Source organism: Bos javanicus, chromosome 26 (assembly GCF_032452875.1).
Source record: "Bos javanicus breed banteng chromosome 26, ARS-OSU_banteng_1.0, whole genome shotgun sequence".
Classification (NCBI taxonomy): domain Eukaryota; kingdom Metazoa; phylum Chordata; class Mammalia; order Artiodactyla; family Bovidae; genus Bos; species Bos javanicus.
Genome location: NC_083893.1, coordinates 37,681,155 through 37,703,110, shown reverse-complemented (window position 1 = coordinate 37,703,110; position 21,956 = coordinate 37,681,155). Strand labels below are relative to the sequence as shown.

Here is a 21,956-nt window from a genome sequence, read left to right as displayed (position 1 = left end):
TTGTGCTGGCTGCCTTGAGACCCGCCTCTCTCAGCTCCCAGTGGAACCCTGTGTGGGAGGTGCAGTTTGTGACTAAGAGCTCGGATGGTGACCTTTGGCTGTTTTTCTCTGAATCCTGACTCTGCCCCTTAGTAACCGTGTTACCTTGAGCATTGTTGTTACCTTTGCCGTGCCTGTTTCCTCTTCCGTAATGTTCAGGGATTAAGTGGGGTAGCGTGTAACGTGCTCTCCAAGGTACCTGGTATCATGGTTAAAGTCCAGTGATCCCAGTTGTGGCTTGACCAGTGCCATTACTTCCTGCCCTTGCTTCTCTGTAAAGGGCATACTTTACTTTTCCTCTTTTCACACTCATCAAAGGGTTTGTATTATAATTCTCAGTTTACACCCCTCCCCCAGAACTACATCTCTCCCGCAAATGAAGCTCCAGGTCTGCAGAGCCCCCTCTCTCAACTAAACAGGAAGATCAATATTAGGGTACCCTCCCTTGAAGAGAATTCTTGTCAGGGGTTCTGCAGTAAAGTGGTACTTACTTCCTGTACAGTGTCAGGAATTAAATGGCGTTTTTAAGAAAGTTACTCCTCTACTCCCCTTCCTCTCTTTGACCCTCCCTCCCAGACAAGCAGGACACCTCCTGAATTTTGCAGATAAGTTGAATTCACTTCTTAAATACAAAATGGGTCAAGTTGTAGGCTAAAATGGACTTAGCTTTGTAACTCCAGAGAAACACATCTTGGAAAGATGTATTGTGGAAGATGTAATAATACTTGTTTTTAAATGCCTTCAGAAGAGCTTCAAGTGTTGTTATATGACTTCTCCTTGAAAGATATAAAATTCTAGAGCCGGGATTTCCACAGTTTGTATTGTCTTACACTGACAAGGCAGCTAGTTAATCAGTTTTAATAGATCTTTGTTCTGTGGGTTTGGTTTTGTTTTGTTTTTGTCTTGATAAACTTTTTCACTGTTAACTGTATCTGCCCTTTCTTAGGTATTCTCACTCCAAAAGACAACAAAAGGAGTTTTAAAAAGAGAAAAGGAATGATAAAGAAAAAAACTCAGGTCACTGCCAAATGCCTTAGTGATTTCTGTAGTTTTATCACTTTATAAACGTTGGTTTGCTTTTCTGGCTTATCTGTGGGAAGCTAGTCCATAGCAGAAATTGAAGGACAGTTTTAAGTTTCACTAATTTACTTACTCCGTATTTATCCTAACTTCAAAGTAAATTTTTGTGACGTTATTGAAGAGACAGTAGTGATCCCTTGAAATATATTTGAGTACTGTGAATTAAAAATTCTTTAAAATTTGGGAATACCACAAGATAAAAAAATAAGCTTTTATTAAACTTAAAAACCTCAGAATGTTAACGTAAAGCATTTTATTAGTTTAAAACATTTTTTAAACTATGAATTTAAACACGTTTTTATCGGTCTAAAGGTACTTTAAAATCTCCTGCTGCCACCTTAATAGTCCTGATTTTGAAAAATAATTTTTTTTGAATTGTGAAGTTTAAATTTGTGTAAGACCTTTTCAGTATGAGCATGTCTGTTTATTTTAACACCTGATTTAAAAAACCTTTTCCTTAACCTGTCAACAACTCAGTTGAGCAGCCAGCCTATATTCCTCAGTGTCTTGTCTGACACGAGGATAGCAGTGCAAGGGGAAAGGTATCACAAATCGGCGCCACAAGTCGATAAATAGAGACATTTTATTTCTCCCCAGGCTAATTCAATCCAGTTCAGTTAACTCTTTTTCCCCTCTTAAGGACAGATCAAAAAAGGCAGCTGTGAATGACTGGGTTGGTCGTGTGTTTGACACGTCAGTTTGTGAATATAAAGCCGACCACAGGGGACAGGTTCTGCCTTTGGATTTCAGACAATGGCCAGTCCCAGAGCTTTGGCCTCAAGTCCCAGAGCTCTGGCCTCAGATGGCTGCCTGGGCCGCGAGTGTGGGCACGCTCAGGTTACACACAGGTACAATGGCGAAGACCAGGGCTCTCTGCACTCCACACCTCCTTCCCTTCCAGTTGTGACCATTCTTGACAATTCACAGACCATTTGCAGGTTGTCTCTGAGTTTCACTTTCATCCCATAGGCTAGTGCCATTGGATTGTACATACTATTAGCTTTGTGATTTTGGTAAAATTTTTGTCCTAAATGTCTTGTTCCTTTAAAACTTTTATTACAATAAGTATAATATGAGCATTTCTATTTCTTAGTCTAATAATGCATTCCTGAGACATGTAATGAGATATATACAGCTGTAATACTGTTTATTCTTTAAGGATGTGATGGGATCGACGTATTCCGCCAGGCTCCTCTCTCCGTGGAATTCTCCAGGCAAGAATACTGGAGTGGGTTGCCATTCTTTTCTCCAGGGGATCTTCCCAACCCAGGGATCGAATCCTGGTCTCCTGCATTGTAGGCAGACTGTTTAACATCTGAGCCACCAGGGAAACCCCTATGAAACATCTAGTAGCATTTATGAAAGATGAAATTCGTCAGAAGTGACCTGCTGCTCTGTGGATCAGCTCCAGGGGCCTCATCCCCTACATGACTACCCTTCACGGGCTCCCTCCCATCCTGCTGCCTGTGTGCTGGTCTCCTTGGTGTCCTGCAGTAGCAGACAATACAGGGCCTCCCTGTGCTCTTTCTCTGGCTTGCCAAGCCTATCTTTCATGCAGTGTTAAGTCCTACTTTTTCCTGGACTTAGATGCTCCTTGGCTAATTTGCTGCACTAGAATGCCTCCTTCCTCTAGGGGGTCCAGGAATTTAACTCAGGAGTGCTCTCTTCCGCCTGCAGGGGCACATCTCCTGTGTGCTTACTCAAAACATTGTGTGTCTCATGCTTCAAGCCCTGTGTGTTCAGGGCTTCACCGGTGTAGCCGGTGCTCACTAAGTGGATCCATGAGCAGAAAACAGGGCTAGGCCTGTGTCACTTCCACCACTCACCTCCTGTACCACCTCCCAGAAGCTGCCTAACCTCTCTGTGACTCATTTCCTTCTTTTGAAAATGAAGATCATACCTACCTTAAGGGTTATGAAGATGAAATGAGTTAATTTTGGTTAAAGTGCTTATTATTAAACACAATGTCTGGCACAGTATAAGCGATATGTAAATATTCATTCAATAAATTAATTTACTGAACATGTGCTGTCTGCTAGCCACGGTGCTGAGTGTTTTACCTGGGATCATCTCATTTGATCTTCCCAAGAGTCCTACATGGGACTGTTGCATTCCTCCTGTTAGCATTCCCATTTTACAGATGAGGGAACCCAGACACACTCAAAGGCAAGTGTGTAAAGGGAAAAAGCAGGATTTGAGTTCACACCACCACCTCTCTGCCTGTAACCACTGTGGTGTGCTGTCAGCCCATCAGTTTGTCCTCCAGAGTATCACAGTCGAATGGAGAAAGCCACCGCAGAATGCGTTTCTTGACATATCAGAGAACAGCACACTGAGATAATGGGCAAGAAGAGAGAGTCCTGAGGTCCCTGATGTTGACCTCCTTGGCCCAGAAACCGGGGAGGATGGGAACCACATGTGTTATCAGCTGCTCCCGAGCCACTGTGGGCCTAGGGGTACACATGATGATGTATTTTGGATTTGTTTTTGTTTTCTTCTAAGCCACTTTTTTGTCAGACTTTTGAGGCTTTGCCGGTACAGGGACTCCAGTCTGGGACCACACAGAACACCATAAAGATAGTGAAGTACTGGGAATGAGAAAATGTGTCAGCCAAACTGGCCTGTAAATGGTGCATCGTTGGTATTTAAAACATGTCTCAATCTTCCCTACCATGTCACCAGGCTCTACTGAGATGCCAAATTTATCCACAGGAGTTCTAGGCAGAAGAGGTCAGCAACCAGTTCTGGTAGCTACTACCACAAACCTTTAGTCATAACAAATGAAACCTTGGATATATGAGAAACTCTCTCAAGGTGGTCATACATGCACACATGCCCTGTGGATTTACAGCTTGGGACATATACTTGTGAAAATAGATATTTTTCCGTGTGAAAATAGATATTTTTCTGTGCCCAGACTTTTCATGCATGCAGTCAAAAGTTTTCAAAGTGAGTTTCTTCAAAGGATTCCAGTTACTTGCACAGATAATGAAAAAATAAATAAATAAATAAATAAATATATATATATATACTTTTTACAGTGAAGTCTTTTTGTGGGGGCTGTGGGGATTAAAAACGTTCCTAGGACATTAATGCTTTGTAGAGGTTCTGATGGCTAATAGTCATTAAGTGCTGGGTAAAAATTAAACTTGAATAGCAACGATGAAATATTTACTCAGCAGATGGCTTTGAAGTTTAGCTTCTTTTTGGTTGCAGTCCCCTTCCTAATGGACACGTGTTAAAGAGGAAAATGATTATAACATTCAGCTGTGATGTTTTCATCCTCTGCATGGAAGAAATCCATTTTGTTTTGGTCCATTTGGGTATTTAAATTTTGAAGACCAGCTACTTAGAAATCCATTAATGACAGAAATGGTTCACACAGCTCTGAATTCATTCTCTCCTTGATAGGAAAATGTTTAAAGGTTAATTTTTCTAACACCTATAGGAATAATTGTTTTAAAAGATGGCTTCAACTCTTTTCATTCTACATGCTTCCCACCCTAAATTTATTTAAGTCTCCTTAGTTTTATCTCAGAAGGCCTAAGGTATGTGCATGTGTATTAAATGAATAATAATATTACAAACTTTAATTTTATAAAGTAGCTGACTAGGTAAATTTGCTTATATTTAAACATGTTTAGAAACTACGTATTTAAAGATACAGTTCTTCAATTCTAGTATTAACTGAAGGGTTTTCCCTCAAAGTTTAAAAGTATAGTATGTTGCGTAAATCTTGTTTTTCTTTTACATCCTGGATTAAATGTCAGTCACCCAGGTGGTGTAGGAGTTTAGAAATTGTTGTTGCGGTGCTGGTTGAAATGTTCTGCTTTCATGTTTCCTCCCACATGGACTGTGATAAGCTTTTAACATTTATGCTTGTCTTTTATTGCTCAGTTTTCATGTGAATCCGACAAGTCATGAGGACCTCAGGAAGATTCCGGTAAGTTGTGTCGAGGGTTTAAGAATTACCAAAAACCAAGCCACACGCTGGCTGGCTGTCTGCGGCACATTCTTAAAAAGGCCTCCATCTCCGTGAATCCCTCCGTTACCTACAGATTATGGTTTAGCGTAATAATCTGCAGAGAAAGAAGAAACACAAAATATACCATAGGGTATGACTTAGGTATGATCTATGGAAGTATAAGCAAACAGTTTTAGTTAAAATTGAAGTTCATTTAGAATATACAGATTTTGTTTGCAGGCTCTTTAAATATGAATAAGAAAGCTATATGTCAAAGTCAGCATTATAATAGTTATGAAATAAGAGCATGTGGAGAAAACTAGCATTTTGTTGTTATTGTTGTGACTAAGATTGAAGGAAAAATAAAACTGCTTGTTAATATTTAACAATAGGGAAAGCTTCCTGGCAAGAGATCCATTTAACCAGGAAAGTGTGTTTGAAAGAACCTGTAGGACATTTACCTTCTAAGTCAGAATGAAACCAAATATGTTAACAGACTTGGTATCGACCTGCTAAATTAACTCGCATATTTTGCAAGGATTATTCAGATATTTTAAGTTCATTTCATTGTTATTTCAAGTTCAGTTTTCCATCTCTGTTCAGAGGTTCAGTAACATGTTCAGTCAATTCTAAATACTATATTAAACCTAGAGAATAAGTTACTTTCTAAAATATGGGCACATGTCTTGGTAGGAAACTACATTCTCACTGAGTAACAGAAATAGAGCCTTTATTCCAAGCGGCTGGTGGTTGCTGTTTGAACCATCTGTCCTTAACGTGTGTGATCCAGATGTATAATAAGAATTTTTCAAAGCAGTAACATATCACAATTTTCTGTGATGTGATAGGCCTAGAAGAAACCATAGTGTTGTGTAAACCACTCTAAACATAGTTGTCTTTAAAATGGTAGGAAACATTATAGAAGCAGAGGACTTTGTACTGTGTTTTCACTGTTTTATGTAAATGATTTGTACGTTTTGATGTTTCATAAATACTCAAGTCTTTATATTATGGCACTCTGGCAAGAAACGTCAGAATATATGAAGTCAGCCTTTGATCAGATAGTAAAATGAATTCTATCAGGCAGTTACTTAATCTCAAACAAAATGCAACATCAAAAAATCGATTGAATGTGCAGCTATTGTTTATTAAGTAACCTTAATTACAACTTCTGTGTGCTTGTAAATGTACTTTTCCAAATCTTGTAATTTATTGCTGCAAAAGCATCCTTAGAATTCTTTAAAGAAATAAAATGTGAAAATTGTTTTAGTTAAGGGATTTAAAGGTGATAAAAGAATCCTTGATGTGTGATTATTTTTCTCTGGAATACTAACTATTCTAAATGACAGTTAAAGGATTACTAGGTGTTGTTAATTTACTGCAAGATACAATTAAGAGGAGAAAGCTCATCCTCCTACTGATCGTTGTTGAAAAAAAGTATTTGAACAAGTTTTATGTTGAAGATTATAAGATGTTTGAAGTAATTTACATTAAGTTCTCCAATAATAGCCATGCACTAAGTTATATTTTTTCCCCCTTCTGGACGTAGTATTTTGTAATTAAGTTTGTATGTCTTACATGCTGGTGCCAACACCTGTCTGTGAAAGCGCAGTGTTTAAACAGGAGCAGTAGCCAGTTGAAAGGGCAGTGTGAGCTCTTTAAGGCCTAATTAAGAACTGAAAGGGAGATGAAGGGAGTAGGACAAAAGATGTGAAAGTAGCTGAGATGATATTCCCAGAGCAAAGTTCCTCATTAGAACAATAATGAGATGATCAGAGAATGCCAAGCCTTCATCTTATCTCTCTCTCTCTCCTCTAGTTGCTTCGGATGTCAGTTAGTACCCCACCAATATTTGGTTACCAGGACAACCTTTCTTTAAATCTTCAGTTATTTTGAGTCTTGATAATTTGCTTTTGTTGAAATTTAAATATTGTAAAAAATATACATTTCCTAGTTTAAGAGGCTAGACTATGAGTAAAGTAAAAATAGATCACTAGTAATTCTCAAAGTCGTTTGCACAACAGTTATTTAAAATTCCAGTTAAAAAGCTTCATGTAGTAATTCTTTTCTCTCACCCAATACCTATTTTCTTATATCTGCGTATGGAAATTTTTAACAGAGGTAAGGTAGTAATAAAAAAGATTGGTTATGAAAGAGGAATAGAGGAGAAAAATTTACATTAAATTTCAATATAAGAAGACATCTTAAAAACATATGTGCCATCTATATGGAGTGCTAGAGGAAAAATATTGAGTACTTAGGAGGCCTGTGTTAAGTTATTTGAGTCTTTACCAGTTTGGAGATTTCTCAATTTTAGCTTTTCCAAAAATAGTATTGAAGGTATCTTTTGAAAAAATAATTTATTTTTATATTTGCCTGAGAGTTCTTAAGCAAAATAATTTTTGAAACTAGAAAATATTTTTTATTTCCTATTGTATGCATTTATCTTTATTTTATTTGGAATTATATAAAAAACAGAAAGATAGTTGTATTTATTGAGTATATTTAGTCAATTAAGAATCTTATGCTTAAAATTAGGTTTACATGATTTTCAAATACAAGATAAATCTGGAGCTAGGCATAAAACTTTTTAATTATTTTATATTATTTTCCAGAACATAGTTTATAGTACATGTGTTTCTAAGATTTTTGTTTTTTTGGCATAGAAACTTGATAAAGAAATTTGGGGTAAAATTTTCACATAAAAGGACAAATGGAAAATTTATTGAAAAGCTCAGAAGTGTATTTCCAAGATGATTGTGAAGAGAAAAATAAGCCAGTTAGTGGATTTGTATATTTCAGATTATGGCTATAAAGTATTAAACAATATTGTGGGATAATAATTGATTATTTTGAGAGATTAAATTTTAGATTGACTTGCATCGTGGCATGATTTAAGCTACTTATGTCAAAATAAAAGAATTTGCTGATATTTTTAATCCCCATTTTAGAGAAATTTAGCTACATTCTCTGGTAGTGCTGGTATAGTGTTAAATATAACAATATAAATGATTTTCTAAGTGTATATTATCACTTAATTAATTTGGAGAAATCAGTTCATAAATGTATAATTTGATTAAGAGAGGCTCAATCTGACACTATTACTATGTTAAATTAAGAAAAAAAGTAAAATAATCAATTGATAATGAATCTCATTTAGTTTAATTTCATTAATCCCTGCAGTTCTCAGAACTGCTATTTTTCAGTAAATGTTGTATTAGAAAAATGAAATCACATTAGTTGGACATTATTTTTTTTTTTTAATGCAGTTCAGAAAAATCACTTTGTAGACCAGGAGATGTTAGAGTTGAAAGGGAACTTGGAGAACGTCTCATTTATGAGAGAAGGAAAAGTGAGACCTATGTGGGTTTCTGTCTCAAATTTGTACAGAATTACTTTGGTTAAAGTAAGAGAGTAGCTTATTTTCAATTAATGTTTTAAATATACTTACCTCTACAGTATTTCTTACCTTTTTTTTTTTTTCAGAAACATGCGTAGTGTAATAAATGTCAATAAGAATGTGTTTAGAAAATTATAACTTTTATATCTCTAGACTACTTATGACCAATTAGATAAACTTATAAATATGTGTGTGTACTTACTCTAACAAAAGGTTAATTGCTTTGAAAGAGAAGAAACTACAAAGTAAACCAGCATATCTCCAGAATTGTCCTTTAGTTGTAGTAAAACAATATTTTGAAATGTTTGGGGGACAAAAATAGTACAACTCATAAAGTTGTATCTGTACCAGTTTCTAATGGTAAAATACACTGTTTTTAATATGTTTAACAGAATTTAAACTTACTTCCTTTTAGCATCCTTTCTATTCTGTTAATCTAGTAGAGACTCTTACTAACTTGTGTCTGTACTATTAAGTGGGGACTTCTTAGGTGGCACAGTGTTATCCACCTGCCAATGCAGGGGACTCGAGTTTGATCCCTGGCTTGGGAAGATCCCCTGGGCTAGGAAAATGGCAACCCACTCCAGTATTCTTACCTGGAATATTCCATGGACAGAGAGCCTGGTGGGCTACAGTCCATGGGGTCACAAAGAATCAGACACAAGTGAGGATGCCTGTACCACATACTGTTAAATAACTTTGTAACTAATCATGGTCCCTCCAAATGGTCTTACCCACTGCTATACCATTTTGCTAGAATTTAGCTTTACTCATCTTTCCTCTCTTCCACAACCTTTAGTAGGCTCTGTTTCCCATAGCACTAAGTCTGGTAGCATTAGACATCCTTGATGGCCTGTTTGGAACCCACCATTTCAACCTCTGTCTGTCTCTGTGCCCTGCCCTGAACCTTCTTTCCCAGCCGTACTCTGCTGATCACCTTTATTGACCCCTGGGCCTTGAGCTTTGTTTCCTCCTTTGAACAAGCAGAGCCCACTGCTTGAGATTGCCATATGCATTTGTACCTTCCAGAATCTTTGAAGGTCTAGTGCAAGCTGTGTCTTCTCTAAAACACCTTAGGGATTTTGTGGCTTGGAGAAGTTTTCAGCCCAGAATATTTTTTTGCTTTTATCCTAGCTAGAGAAGGGAGTGTGCTTGGCTAACACAAACATACTGGCACCTGTGCTCTTGCTTATGCCTTTGGTGCAGCACACTCACAGGGCTGGGGGAGAAGGGGATGAAAAGTTACACTTTGACTTTACTGATGAAAACTCTTGGATGCATAGCAAATTAAAATAGAGCCTAAAAAATGAATACAAATTTAATTTCTATGACCACACACAAAAAAAAGACCTATCTATATTTATCGGTCCTGGTTCTCAGTCCTCTACTGAATAGATTAGATACTGTTAGTCCTTAAGAGCAAGGTCCATTTCCTCAGGATTTTAGTGTATTTTCTTTAAAGCCAAAAGGAAATGTTTGGAAAGAAAGTGATGAACACCAATTCCAGTCATTGAATGTAGTGATAGAAGTATATATAAAATGCCATAAAGATTGCTACTTTACATTTTGCATAATGAAAAATCTCAGTATTACACACTTTAAATAGATGATGATACAGTGCTTTTTGGATGAAATTCCTGAGAAATACTTTCTATTAATATTAGGATGCTTTATAATAAACATTAATCAGTGCCTTTTTGGCTTATGTTTTACCTTTGTGTTAAAAGAATTTTCACCAACAGAATAAGATTAAACAAAATAAGTGAAGTGGCAGACAGTGCAGATATACTAATCTTGTTAGCATGATAGGGGTGGAACTCTGAGTTTCCTGACAACCAGGGCAAAAAGGGAAATAAATTATACAGGTTTTAGTACTGGGAGGAGAAAAATAAACTAGTTTCTCAGAGGAGGAAAAGGTCTATTTGCCTATAAGTTAAAATAGTAGTTATCCCATGGAGCTTCTTGCAAGGGTTGCCCATGGATTTATTATTATATACTATTATTACATAATAATATCATTATATAATAGTATATAGTAGTTCTGAACACCAGCCACATTTCATAACCAATATCTGAAGCAGAGTTGATAATGCTGTTTCTTACAACCATCTTCAATAAAGAGGCAAAGGCATAGCATTAAACTCTAGTTGGGTGGAAGCAATTCCATGAGAACTAAGTGTCCAAAGGTCTAGTTTTCAATAGCCTCTTATATTTCCTACAGTTGGTTCCTACAGATCTTTTGGTTTCGTCTTCTTAAATTATATTTATTATAGAACATTTTATTTGTTAATCTAATCTTAAATTATATGGTCATTTATTAACACTAGGATATTTGTACACAGTGTAAAAAATGGTTTTAGAAGAATTTAGAGTTGTAATCAAGGCGTGGGTACATCTGCTCTAGTCCTTTCCTGAGAACTGGCTGCTAATAAGTCGCTTCGGTCGTGTTCGACTCTGTGCGACCCCATAGACGGCAGCGCACCAGGCTCCCCCGTCCCTGGGATTCTCCAGGCAAGAACACTGGAGTGGGTTGCCATTTCCTTCCCCAGTGTATGAAAGTGAAAAGTGAAAGTGAAGTTGCTCAGTCGTGTCTGACTCTTCGAGACCCCATGGACTGCAACCTACCAGGCTCCTCCGTCCATGGGATTTCCCAGTCAAGAGTCCTGGAGTGGGTACCATTGCCTTCTCCGGAGAACTGGCTAGACACGCTGTGAACTGTCACACGGGTTCTTGCCAAGGATAGGGACGAGGGTTTGAAAAAAGTTGAAGTTCAAAATAGTTCATCATCTGCCCCTGATACTCTGTTGAAGTGACCGTCTTCATCCTGTTCTAGGAGAGCAACCCCTTTGACGCCACTGCAGGCTATCGAAGTCTGACCTACGAGGAGGTACTGCAGGAGCTGGTGAAACACAAGGAGCTCCTGAGGAGGAAGGACTCGCACATCCGGGAGCTGGAGGACTACATCGACAACCTCCTGGTCAGGGTGATGGAGGAGACGCCCAGTATTCTCAGAGTGCCCTACGAGCCGTCCAGGAAAGCTGGCAAATTCTCCAATACTTAACAAGCCAGTGGTACTGCATTTATAATCGGGGGCAGGGGCGGGAGGAGGGAAGGAGAAAGGAAGGAAGAAAGAGGACGAAAAATAGAAAAGCTTGGTACTGAAAAAGAGACCACGCTATCAGGTTTCATTATGTACTCTCCTTCATTGTGAAAAATGATTTCACCTGTAAATATTAGCAGGGACTATCAAGAGTGACCTTTGAAGTGAGCTCAATAATTTAAACCTTTAAAGTGAAAATGGGCCAGATTCTCGTGAATAAGCCGTTCCTTAGGATTCACTTAGGTGCTGGTGCTGGCCCACTAATCTCTCTTAGACCTAGAAGTATCTTCAGAAGTACATGACGTATTCCTCAGGAACAGGTTTCTCGTAAAGCAAAATTGAAACTGTGGTTGGTTTCTCAGAAGTCAATTTATAGACATTTAGCTGCAGGAGTACTGATCATTATAAACACTACTAAAAAAAAAGGTTTCATATTTTATATACACATATGTGTACATGAATATCTAGATGTTCATGTATCTTTGTATGTAAAATACGTGCATATACCTCATATATACGTGTGTTTTTAGAACATTTAAAAACAACTGGTTGCCTCTAAAATTATAGGATACCAATTAGGGTTTCTTAATCTGGAAATATATGTGTGCTCTGTCGATGCAAAACAAATCAGCATTGCTATTAATACTCTAAATGGTTTGTTATAGAGAAGCTGCTTCAAATCACTCTTGACTATATGAACCTTGGTTTCAAAATAAGCTGCTACTATATATTATTCTACCATCAGATCCTTTCTCTTTTTCCAAAGTAATGACCCAAAGTCCCTTTTTAAAGAATGATGTATTTTAGGAAACTTCATTAACTTCACAACAGCATGAGTTTTTTTAATTAGTTTTTTGTCTTAATATCTGAGCTTTGTTTAAGCCTTAAGCAGAAGATAAGCAAATGTGATTTGTTTTGTTGAGATTTTGAATGTCTTTAAAATACTATCAAAGGAAATATTAGGAAGTTGTATCTGAAGATAATTCGGGGGGGAGTAGGTGATCATTCTGATGCCTGATAACCCAGAGCAATGAGCAAATTCTAGGAATGATGAATTAGGCTTGGTTTCAAGTTACATAAATAATGGAACAGATGGTTGCATTTGGGTTCTGAACCACAGTAAGATTTACTAAAGGAGGGGTGAGTTCTTAGAACAGATCTTTACTAGGATGACAATTTATACTGTTCCACATACTTAAAACCCTTTAAAAATAAATCAGTTTCACAAAACTGTATGTCAACTTTTTTTAAAGTCTGCTCCCCCAAAATGTTGACCGCTTTCATGAATTTTCTTTATATATTTGTACAAAATTAGTCTTTAAAGTGAAAAACAGTGATATAAAAATTTTACTAATCATCTGCTGCTCATTTTTTAACTTTAAAAGTCTGAAATACATACTGTGTAATACTGAAATCTGTTTCTTCTAAAGGAAATTTACAATGAAAAGTTCACCTGTATACACGGAGACATGTATTCCCCAATCTTTTACCAAATACATTTTTGTCTAATATTTGTCTCTACTAAGACTTCATTGAGAGTTAAATAACAAAGCACATGTAATTGTTGCTCAGTTTTAATATTTTGAATCAGATAATACTTGGCCAGGTTTATATTCATAAGCTAAAATTCCTTATTATTTGTATTTTTCTGAATTGCTTTAGTTTTCCTATGAGAGCACAAATTTTGAAATTCTGAAAAAAAAAATCCCAAATGTTAATACAAAAAATAATTTTTAATAGGAAAAAGAGAAGGAAAAATAGCTCTTTCCAACTTTTTCCTTCACTTCTAAATTTCTGTAGTAAACCTCACGGTCTGGTGTAAAATTTTATTTTCTCATTTGAGGTCTTAGTAGTTCTTATTTTTTAACATGGTGCCATTTTTAGTTAACATTTGTTAAATGTTGCACAATTCTTAGTTTTAGTATAATTGAGGCTCTTCTTACACTTTTAAAAGTATTAGAATCCATGTGTTTTCAGTATTATGACATTATCTGCAGATATTTTAATATGCTTTGGCCAAATTTACTTTCTATAGAACGACCCACGATACCAATGTTGTACTGGGGATATGTTTTATGTAAACAAAGCTCATGAAAAAGTATGATTCAGGGACTACTATTTTTTTAATGAGGAAATTCATTTTTAAGGAGAGAATCTTGGCCTGTGTGAAAACTGTTAAGGATTAGACTTATCCTTGGTGAATGATTTGGCTATAACTGCAATATTTTTATCTTTTTTTCTGAGACAAGAACTGTATTGAAAACTGAATCTGCATTTATCACTGCCTGAAATATTCTTTTCTGATGTTTATGAACTTTCTTTCATTCATGACCTAGAGTCAGACTTACTCTGTATTTTCATAATCAATTCGTCAATATAATGAACTAAAAACGAAAAGTAAAAATGAGTTCCTGAGTAAACATGCCAGTGTTTCCTGTGTTTGTGAGTGGAAGTGCAAGTGGAGTAGTATTAATTTCTAGCATTGTAGAAAAAAGGCCAAAAGATCACATTGGTTAATTTTTCCAAACTGTAACTTTTAAGTATTAAAATGGTATGTTTTTTTAGTAACTTAGACATGGAAATAAAACATATATACTCATTAATGCACAGCACAATAGACTTATAGACAGAGATTACTTCTGCTTTTATGCTTAAAAAAGACATGCTCAAAAATATTCCACAAAAAAGAGGATTCTTTTTTTAATTGCAGTGTTTGTAATAGTCTCAAACCTGTCTTAAGCTAACACAGTTCTGTTAATGTAATTAAAAATGCCTCTGCTAATATTTTTTAAATAGTGTAGTTATACAACCAGCTCCCTTCCAAATTCTAAAGTTCAGCTTCAAAGTATTGAACATACACTCCTACCACTTAGGCTTCAAGTTCATTTATTGAATACCAGGGAGTAAATCTTAGAATTGTATATAAAATAATGTGTCCCCCATTCACAACTCAATTTTAAGTATTGCTTTTTGCTGCTGTATTCTGCATCGAGCCTAGTTCTGCCATCCTCCCATGAATGAATACACGTATTCATGTATATCCATAGATTATACATAACTATGTCTGTTGCTTTTAACAGCAAATGAAGATTTTGTTGTAATTTTCCAGCTGTGAAAATGTTGCCCTGTATTTAAAGGGGTTTCATGAATGGAAACCTAAAGTAAAACTCAGCTCGTTAGTCACAGACTTGCTTTCTTCTCATCCTTCACCAACTCCTCCACCCTCGTAAGAGTGCTTGTTCTTCAGCAAAGAGAGCTCAAAAAAAAAAAAAGAAAAAAATTGCTGCCTTTAATATATCTATTAATTGTTACCCTCGAGCTTTTATTTTCTTCTGTAGCTTTTTAGAAAAAGCAGCCTACCCTGGATTTGCAAAACAAGGTGAAACTTTGTGATGTCTGTGTGCTCATATGTCTTATAGATACGGTTGGTGTCCCTCGCGTGTGTAAGTGAAATTTGAAGCATGCTCATTTCCTCGATCTCTTTGAAGTGAAAGGAGAAGGATCGCAGTGCTGCTGGCTCATGATTGTAGATGGAAGGGTCTGTCAGCCCACACCGAAAGCCCCCATTTTCACAGATTTATAACTTTAATAATCCAGATGCACTCATTGGAAGTATTTAATATGCAATAGGTAGCACCTTAACTAATTAATCTGCATATGAAGGGTTTTCTGATGTATTTAATAAGAAGTGTAGAAGCTCTTCAAGCATTAAACTAGAGTTGACATTTTATTTCATTTATTTTCCATGTCAAAAAATCCACTCTTATAATGGAACTGAAGTCTGTAACAAATGATACATTGGGCTTATAATCTTAACTCTTCTAGGTGGTTTGTATTTTGAGGTACAAAAAAATGCTGCAGATCTAGAAATGTATATATTTAGCAGGTATTTGAAAGATACTAGCATTATTTATAACTGAGGAGTATTACAATTACTAAGGAAAATGCTCTAATAACTTGTATACATTTTTGCAGGTACAAACTGAAAAGTATGTAAACATTACATAATGTGACAGTTGTGTAATTTATGTAATCTGATGCATGAATCAGAACTTTTATATAATATATATGATTACTGGTTTATTATAGTTGATTAAAAGTGTTTAATCTTGATCTGGTTGTCATAATTTCTTATTGTAGATAGAACAGCATGAATATGCATTTGTCCATGAGACCTCCTTGTCTTCTAAAAATGCAGTACTTGGATGTCTTATCATTTGATGTGTCGCAGCAAGGATTCTATAATACCTGCAGACTCGTTTCACTATGAAAATGGTTTTGGAAAGTCATTGAGAGAGTGGCTTATACCTCAGCGTGGACACTGTTCAGCAGCCCTTCATAGATAAATACATCATCCCCTCACAGGGACAGAACTTAACAATTTGGTGGAAAATTACATCTTGAGTGTTTGTATAGAATCTGAGACCTGTACGGAGTGCCTTCTCTTTATGCATTATCTCATTATTCTTCACAACAGCCTTCTAAGGTAAGGACTGTACAAGCTTTCAGAGGAAATCGAAGATGATTAACAATATCTACTTCTGGAACGCAACAGTAGACTACAGTTGGCCGTCCCGTAGCATTTCTCACCAGTTTTTAGTCTAGGTCCTGGTAAAGACCACTAACTCCTGCCCACTTCCAGCCTTCTCAGCCTGCAGTGCAGGTATACGACACCTGTCCATCCCAGGCAGCAGGAATGCCATCCAAGGGCAGCAGGAATCGAAGGGCGTGGGATGATGCTGGGTGTGGCAGTATGTTGAGTGGTTGTATTCTAGATGAGACGTGATCCACACGTCGTCGTTGTGAAGGTAAGGAATAGGGGGTTCTCTGCAGACAGAATACCTTCCTCACCCCTAGCTGTCCTCAGTTTTAGAGGTCCATTTAATATATCTCATCACCTCCTCTAGTATTTCTCCAGGTCATTCCCCTTTCTGCCTGTCCCTAGCACTCACATTTATTTTCCTTAGTCTTCTGAGACAGATATTTGGGGTAATTTGGGAGTAGAGAGTTGTTATTCTGTTGAAGTGGTTATTTTCCATGTAGGTTTGCTCTATTGCAGTGCCTCTCAGAAATGTTTTTGTTCAGCTTTTCAACTAATAAGCTTGTAGGATGCCCAGCATTCTACATTTCCCCCTAAATGATTTTACATGATAACACAGAAGTCATATTTTCACATTTTTATGATTGTACAAATGTTTACAAGCCACATTCTTATATACCTATAATTACATGAACTAGAAGTGCTTGATTCTGTTCTTATACCCCTAAAATTTTATTCTTGAAATTTCAAGGGTTTCATCATCTGTTAGACATACTAAAAAGTCACTAGGAAGCATGAAATCTAATTCTGTCTCAGAGGTATTCAGTGGTGTGTTGTTAAGTGTGAGATATGGTCCACTTTTTTAATAATAGAACCAAAGTTTGGAAATGATTAAAAAAAAACTGGAGGGGAGTAAAGATGGTCACTATTACAATGTCACATTCTCTCATGCTCTGGTGAATGACAGAAAAGTGCATGAGACAGAGATTATGGTTATTTACAGTTCCCAGCAAACTTTTTCATTTATACCACAACCTTGGTGCAGGGCTGGTAAACTGAAATGTTTATAGAGCCGGATAGATGTGGTGGAGGAGAAGGCAGGCCAGGGGCAGGAGAAGGGGGTGTTACTGGGAATAGTGGCGGTGTGGGAGAACTGAACTGCTCAGCCCCAGCTCATGGTGGCCAGACAGAAATGAACGTGAGGCCAGGGTTGCTAAACCTGATGGTCTCAGTGACTGACAATACACATTCTTATGTGAAATATGATGTCCAAATGTTAGTAACTGGTTCTTAAAAAAAAACTGCAGGCCACTAGTACAGTCTCTTCGTAAGTGAATCTCTATTTTTTAATTAAGAAGTATTTCTAACTGCACCAGCACAAGTGAAATCTTAGTTCCCCTACCTGGAATTGAACTGGTGCCCCCTGCATTAGAAGCACAGAGTCTAAACCACTGGATCTCTGGGGAAGTCCAATGCATCCCTATTTCTGATGTACCACTATCATAATCATCAGAACAGTGCAGAGTGTACTTGTTTACTTCACGCACAGATGATCTTGTGTTTAATCAAAACCTGACTTGGCCAAGGGGCATGCGGGGCCCGTGTGATGTGCAACCACAGCTCAAGACTTGGGCGGGAGGCGGGAGGTAGCTTGCAGGGACTGTCAAGTTTCAGTTACGTAAGATGAGTCAGTTCTAGAGATCCACTGTGGAGCATGGTGCCTACAGTTAACAATACTGTATTGTGCACGTAGAATCTGTTAAGAGGGTAGAGCTCATGTGAGATGTTCTTACAGCAATAAAGAAAAAGCCTTTCTTAGGTACACCTGCCCTTGAGCCTGGCAGTACAGGTAATCTGACTGACAGTCCACGGACTGCTGCTTTGGTGATTAGAGCCTTCCAGAATGTTAACCTAGGAGCTGACACAGGCCCCTTTGTGGTATCTATGACTCTTCAGTGTCATTTATGATGGTCTTGCCTTTTGGTAAAAACTGTAAGTATCCCAGTGGTCAGTTTAGCACATAATACTGCCCTGTGTTAAGGTCATACCACATATGGTATGTGACAGCTTCCAGTCGTCTAAAGTCAGTGTGGTGTGTGTGATGTGATTTGGGGATGTAAAACACATTTTTCTGTTGAAATACAGTGGTCCTTGATTCCATAGTCTCTTTGATTTTGTACATCAGCCGTTTAAAATTCTACTGTACTTTTAAAGGAGTTGGCCAACCAGATCTGGAAAGGTGGTTGGTGAGATCACTAGTTCTCAAAGTTCCCAGAGCAGCAATGGCAGCAGCACCTGGGAACTTGGAAGAATGTAGAGTCTCAGGCCCAATTCCAGACCCACTTCATTAGAAACTCTGGGGACAGGACCCAGAAAGCTCTATTAACAAGAACTGCAGGTGGTTCAATGCATATTCAAATCTGAGTACCACGGAGATAGAGACCCACTCCCTTTTTCCTTAATATATTTTAGAGATTTTTTTTTTTTTTGAAACTTTAAGCAACTTTCCTTGCCAGTCCTGAATTTATTTATGAACATGTTTTGGTTGGTTTTCTGTTTTTTTTTTCCTAGTTTTTTGATGATGTGAATATTTTGTGTTTTAAAGAAACTTGTCTGACGAAACAACATAGATAGCCTGCTTATAAGATATGCACAATACATTATGCAGAATACATAGTTCATACTGCTGATGCTTCTAAGTGATTGTTGTGCAGTAAGATTTGCTGTTGTGATGGGGAAGGCAAAAATGCACACAGGCCTTAATGTGAAACTGCCAGAGTGCCTGCCTTTGTTCTGATGTGGTGGCCAAGCTGATTCAGGAGGGCATCCTTCTCAGCCCCACAGACGTCTGGAAAAGTGAGGTATAAAATATTAGCATAGAAAGGAAACAGAACGCAGCCACATATGGAGTGCAGTAGAATAACGTTTTTGAAGGTATGTATGAAATTGGGCAGTGAACCTTGATGCAAGTGAAGCCAACTTGTGACCTGAAGGTGAGAGGTTTTATTTAACAGGCACTTTGTAACTTTGCTAGTTATAATCATTTTGTCAAATCGTTCATAAAAAGCTTACATTCTTTTCACAATCAAAACTGAGTCGAGTTCTCATGTCTGCGGAAATCGAGAATGAAATGTAAGAGTCTTGTTAGATCTTGCATCAGATTCTGAAAACGTTGGATGATTAGGAAAAGACCATTACGTACTAGGTTGAAAATAACAATTTAAAATAAGGGTAGTGTGAGAGAGGAGGGCTTCCCAGGTGGCTCAGTGGTAAATCTGCCTGCAATGCTGGAGCTGCTGCTGCTGCTGCTAAGTCGCTTCAGCAATGCTGGAGACCCAGGTTCATCCTTGGGTCAGGAAGATCCCCTGGAGAAGGGAATATCTACCCACTTCAGTATTCCTGCTTGGAGAATTTCATGGACAGAGGAGCCTGGGGGGAGCTACAGTTAACCAGGTCTCAAAAGTAGGACAAGACTGAGCGACTAACACTTTCTTTCACACGAGAGAGAAACATTCAGTAGCAGAATATTTCATTGGTTTTTATCCCTCGATGGAATAATGGCTAGAAAGTTAAGAGTGTAAAATGGATTCAAAGACATCTGTACACTGGCAAAAGTTACCTGGTTTTTTGGTCTTTGTTTCAATCATCACACAAACCCTCAGTGGAAACTAGTGCCAACCACTAGATTAGTCTCTTGCAGAAAAGGAGCTACAGAGCATAGGCCATTAAAATCACAGCTGATTATTCTCAATTCTCAACTTAAACCTGCGCTTTCAACTTCTTTCAGCAAAATTTTGCTAAAGTTGGGCAAATGGTTACAAATTGACTTACGAATTTCATTTCCTTTCCTAGTTCGGAGAAGGCGATGGCACCCCACTCCAGTACTCTTGCCTGGAAAATCCCATGGATGGAGGAGTCTGGTGGGCTGCAGTCCATGGGGTCGCGAAGAGTCGGACACGACTGAGCGACTTCACTTTTCACTTTCATGCATTGGAGAAGGAAATGGCAACCCACTCCAGTGTTCTTGCCTGGAGAATCCCAGGGATGGGGGAGCCTGGTGGGCTGCCATCTATGGGGTCGCACAGAGTCAGACACGACTGAAGCAACTTAGCAGCAGCAGCAGCAGCAGCAGTTAGGAAGGAGGCATTAATGAGGGGGAAATGGCAGAGAAGCTTGGGGAATTGGATGGAGAAAGCAGGAGTAGGCCAGGCTCATAGGAAAACTAGTTGCCAACCTCAGGTTAATTTAGGTTATAATCTGAAACTGTATAGGACTAGCACTTTTAAGAAATAATTCGTCATAAACAGTTGACCGATCTAATAGCGGTATTGAATGTTTTATGTTTACATTTAAAGATTTTTTTTATTAATATACTGTTATTGAACATCTTTCATGATTTGTAAGCTGTAAAATATTTTAATCCTTGACTCATTTGTTTACCAAGCTCTTCACTTAATGCTATATAATATGTAGCACTTGAAGCCATCTGTTAGGAGTACTTAAAAATACACACACTGTGAAGATATGCACAGCAAATAAAGCAGAAAACACATGAAATATTCAGGAAGAGTTTGTGAGGACAATCCTTGTATTTTAATTTAAAAAAATGTCGGAAATTTAGCAGTAAGTCTTTACAAAAATGAAGCTCTTTTCTTATTCTGGGCAAATTACTTTGCTGACTGGCATTCTCAGTTCTCAGTTCAGTCGCTTGGTTGTGTCTGACTCTTTGCGACCCCATGGACTGCAGGATGCCAGGCTTTCCTGTCCATCAGCAACTCCTGGAGCTTGCTCAAACTCATGTCCATCGAGTCAGTAATGCAATCCAACCATCTCATTCTCTGTCATCCCCTCCTCCCGCCTTCAGTCTTTCCCAGCATTACAGTCTTTTCCAGTGCTGCTGCGCTAAGTTGCTTCAGTTGTGTCCGACTCTGTGCGACCCCATAGACGACAGCCCACCAGGCTCTCCCATCCCTGGGATTCTCCAGGCAAGAACACTGGAGTGGGTTGCCATTTCCTTCTCCAATGCATGAAAGTGAAAAGCGAAAGTGAAGTCGCTCAGTCATGTCCGACTCCTAGCGACCCCATAGACTGCAGCCTACCAGGCTCCTCCATCCATGGGATTTTCCAGGCAAGAGTACTGGAGTGGGGTGCCATTGCCTTCTCTGCTTTTCCAATGAGTCAGTTCTTTTCATCAGGTGGCCAAAGTATTGGAGCTTCAGCTTCAGCATCAGTCCTTCTAATGAATATTCAGGACTGATTTCCTTCAGGATTGACTGGTTGGATCTCCTTGCAATCCAAGGCACTCTCAAGAGTCTTCTCCAACACCACAGTTCAAAAGCATCAATTCTTCAGTGCTCAGCTTTGTTTATAGTCCAACTCTCACATCCATACATGACTACTGGAAAAACCATAGCTTTAACTAGATGGACCTTTGTTGGCCATGTCTCTGCTTTTTAATATGCTGTCTAGCCTGGTCATAGCTTTTCTTCCAAAGAGCAAGCATGTTTTAATTTCATGACTGCAGTCACCATCTGCAGTGATTTTGAAGCCCAAGAAAATAAAGTCTGTCTCTGTTTCCACTGTTTCCCCATCTATTTGCCATGAAGTGATGGGACCGGATGGCATGATCTTAGTTTTCTGAATGTTGAGTTTTAAGCCAGCTTTTTCACTCTCGTCTTTCACTTTCATCAAGTGAATCAATGCTGAGTGGCATTTTCATCAGTGCTGAATGGCATTAAGATGTCACTTCGACTTTAAGTGAATAGATTTTAAATAAAAATATTGGCATTAGTACTGATTAGAATTGTGCTTCTGTGCTTCCTTCACTAAGTGT

General features: G+C 37.9%; 1 protein-coding gene across 2 annotated transcripts in view; it reads left to right on the top strand.

The window, feature by feature from the left end:
* The window catches only part of RAB11FIP2 (RAB11 family interacting protein 2), a 43,807-nt gene extending 28,111 nt beyond the window's left edge, over window positions 1-15,696 (top strand). The window contains exons 4-5 of one of the 2 annotated variants that reach the window (XM_061403616.1): window positions 5,017-5,062; window positions 11,317-15,696. In XM_061403616.1, coding sequence (XP_061259600.1) covers window positions 5,017-5,062; window positions 11,317-11,544 — 274 coding nt within the window. In that variant the 3' untranslated portion in view covers window positions 11,545-15,696. The remainder of the gene's footprint in view (window positions 1-5,016; window positions 5,063-11,316) is intronic. The other variant, XM_061403618.1, reaches the window with a different exon arrangement.
* The last annotated feature ends 6,260 nt before the right edge of the window (window positions 15,697-21,956 follow it).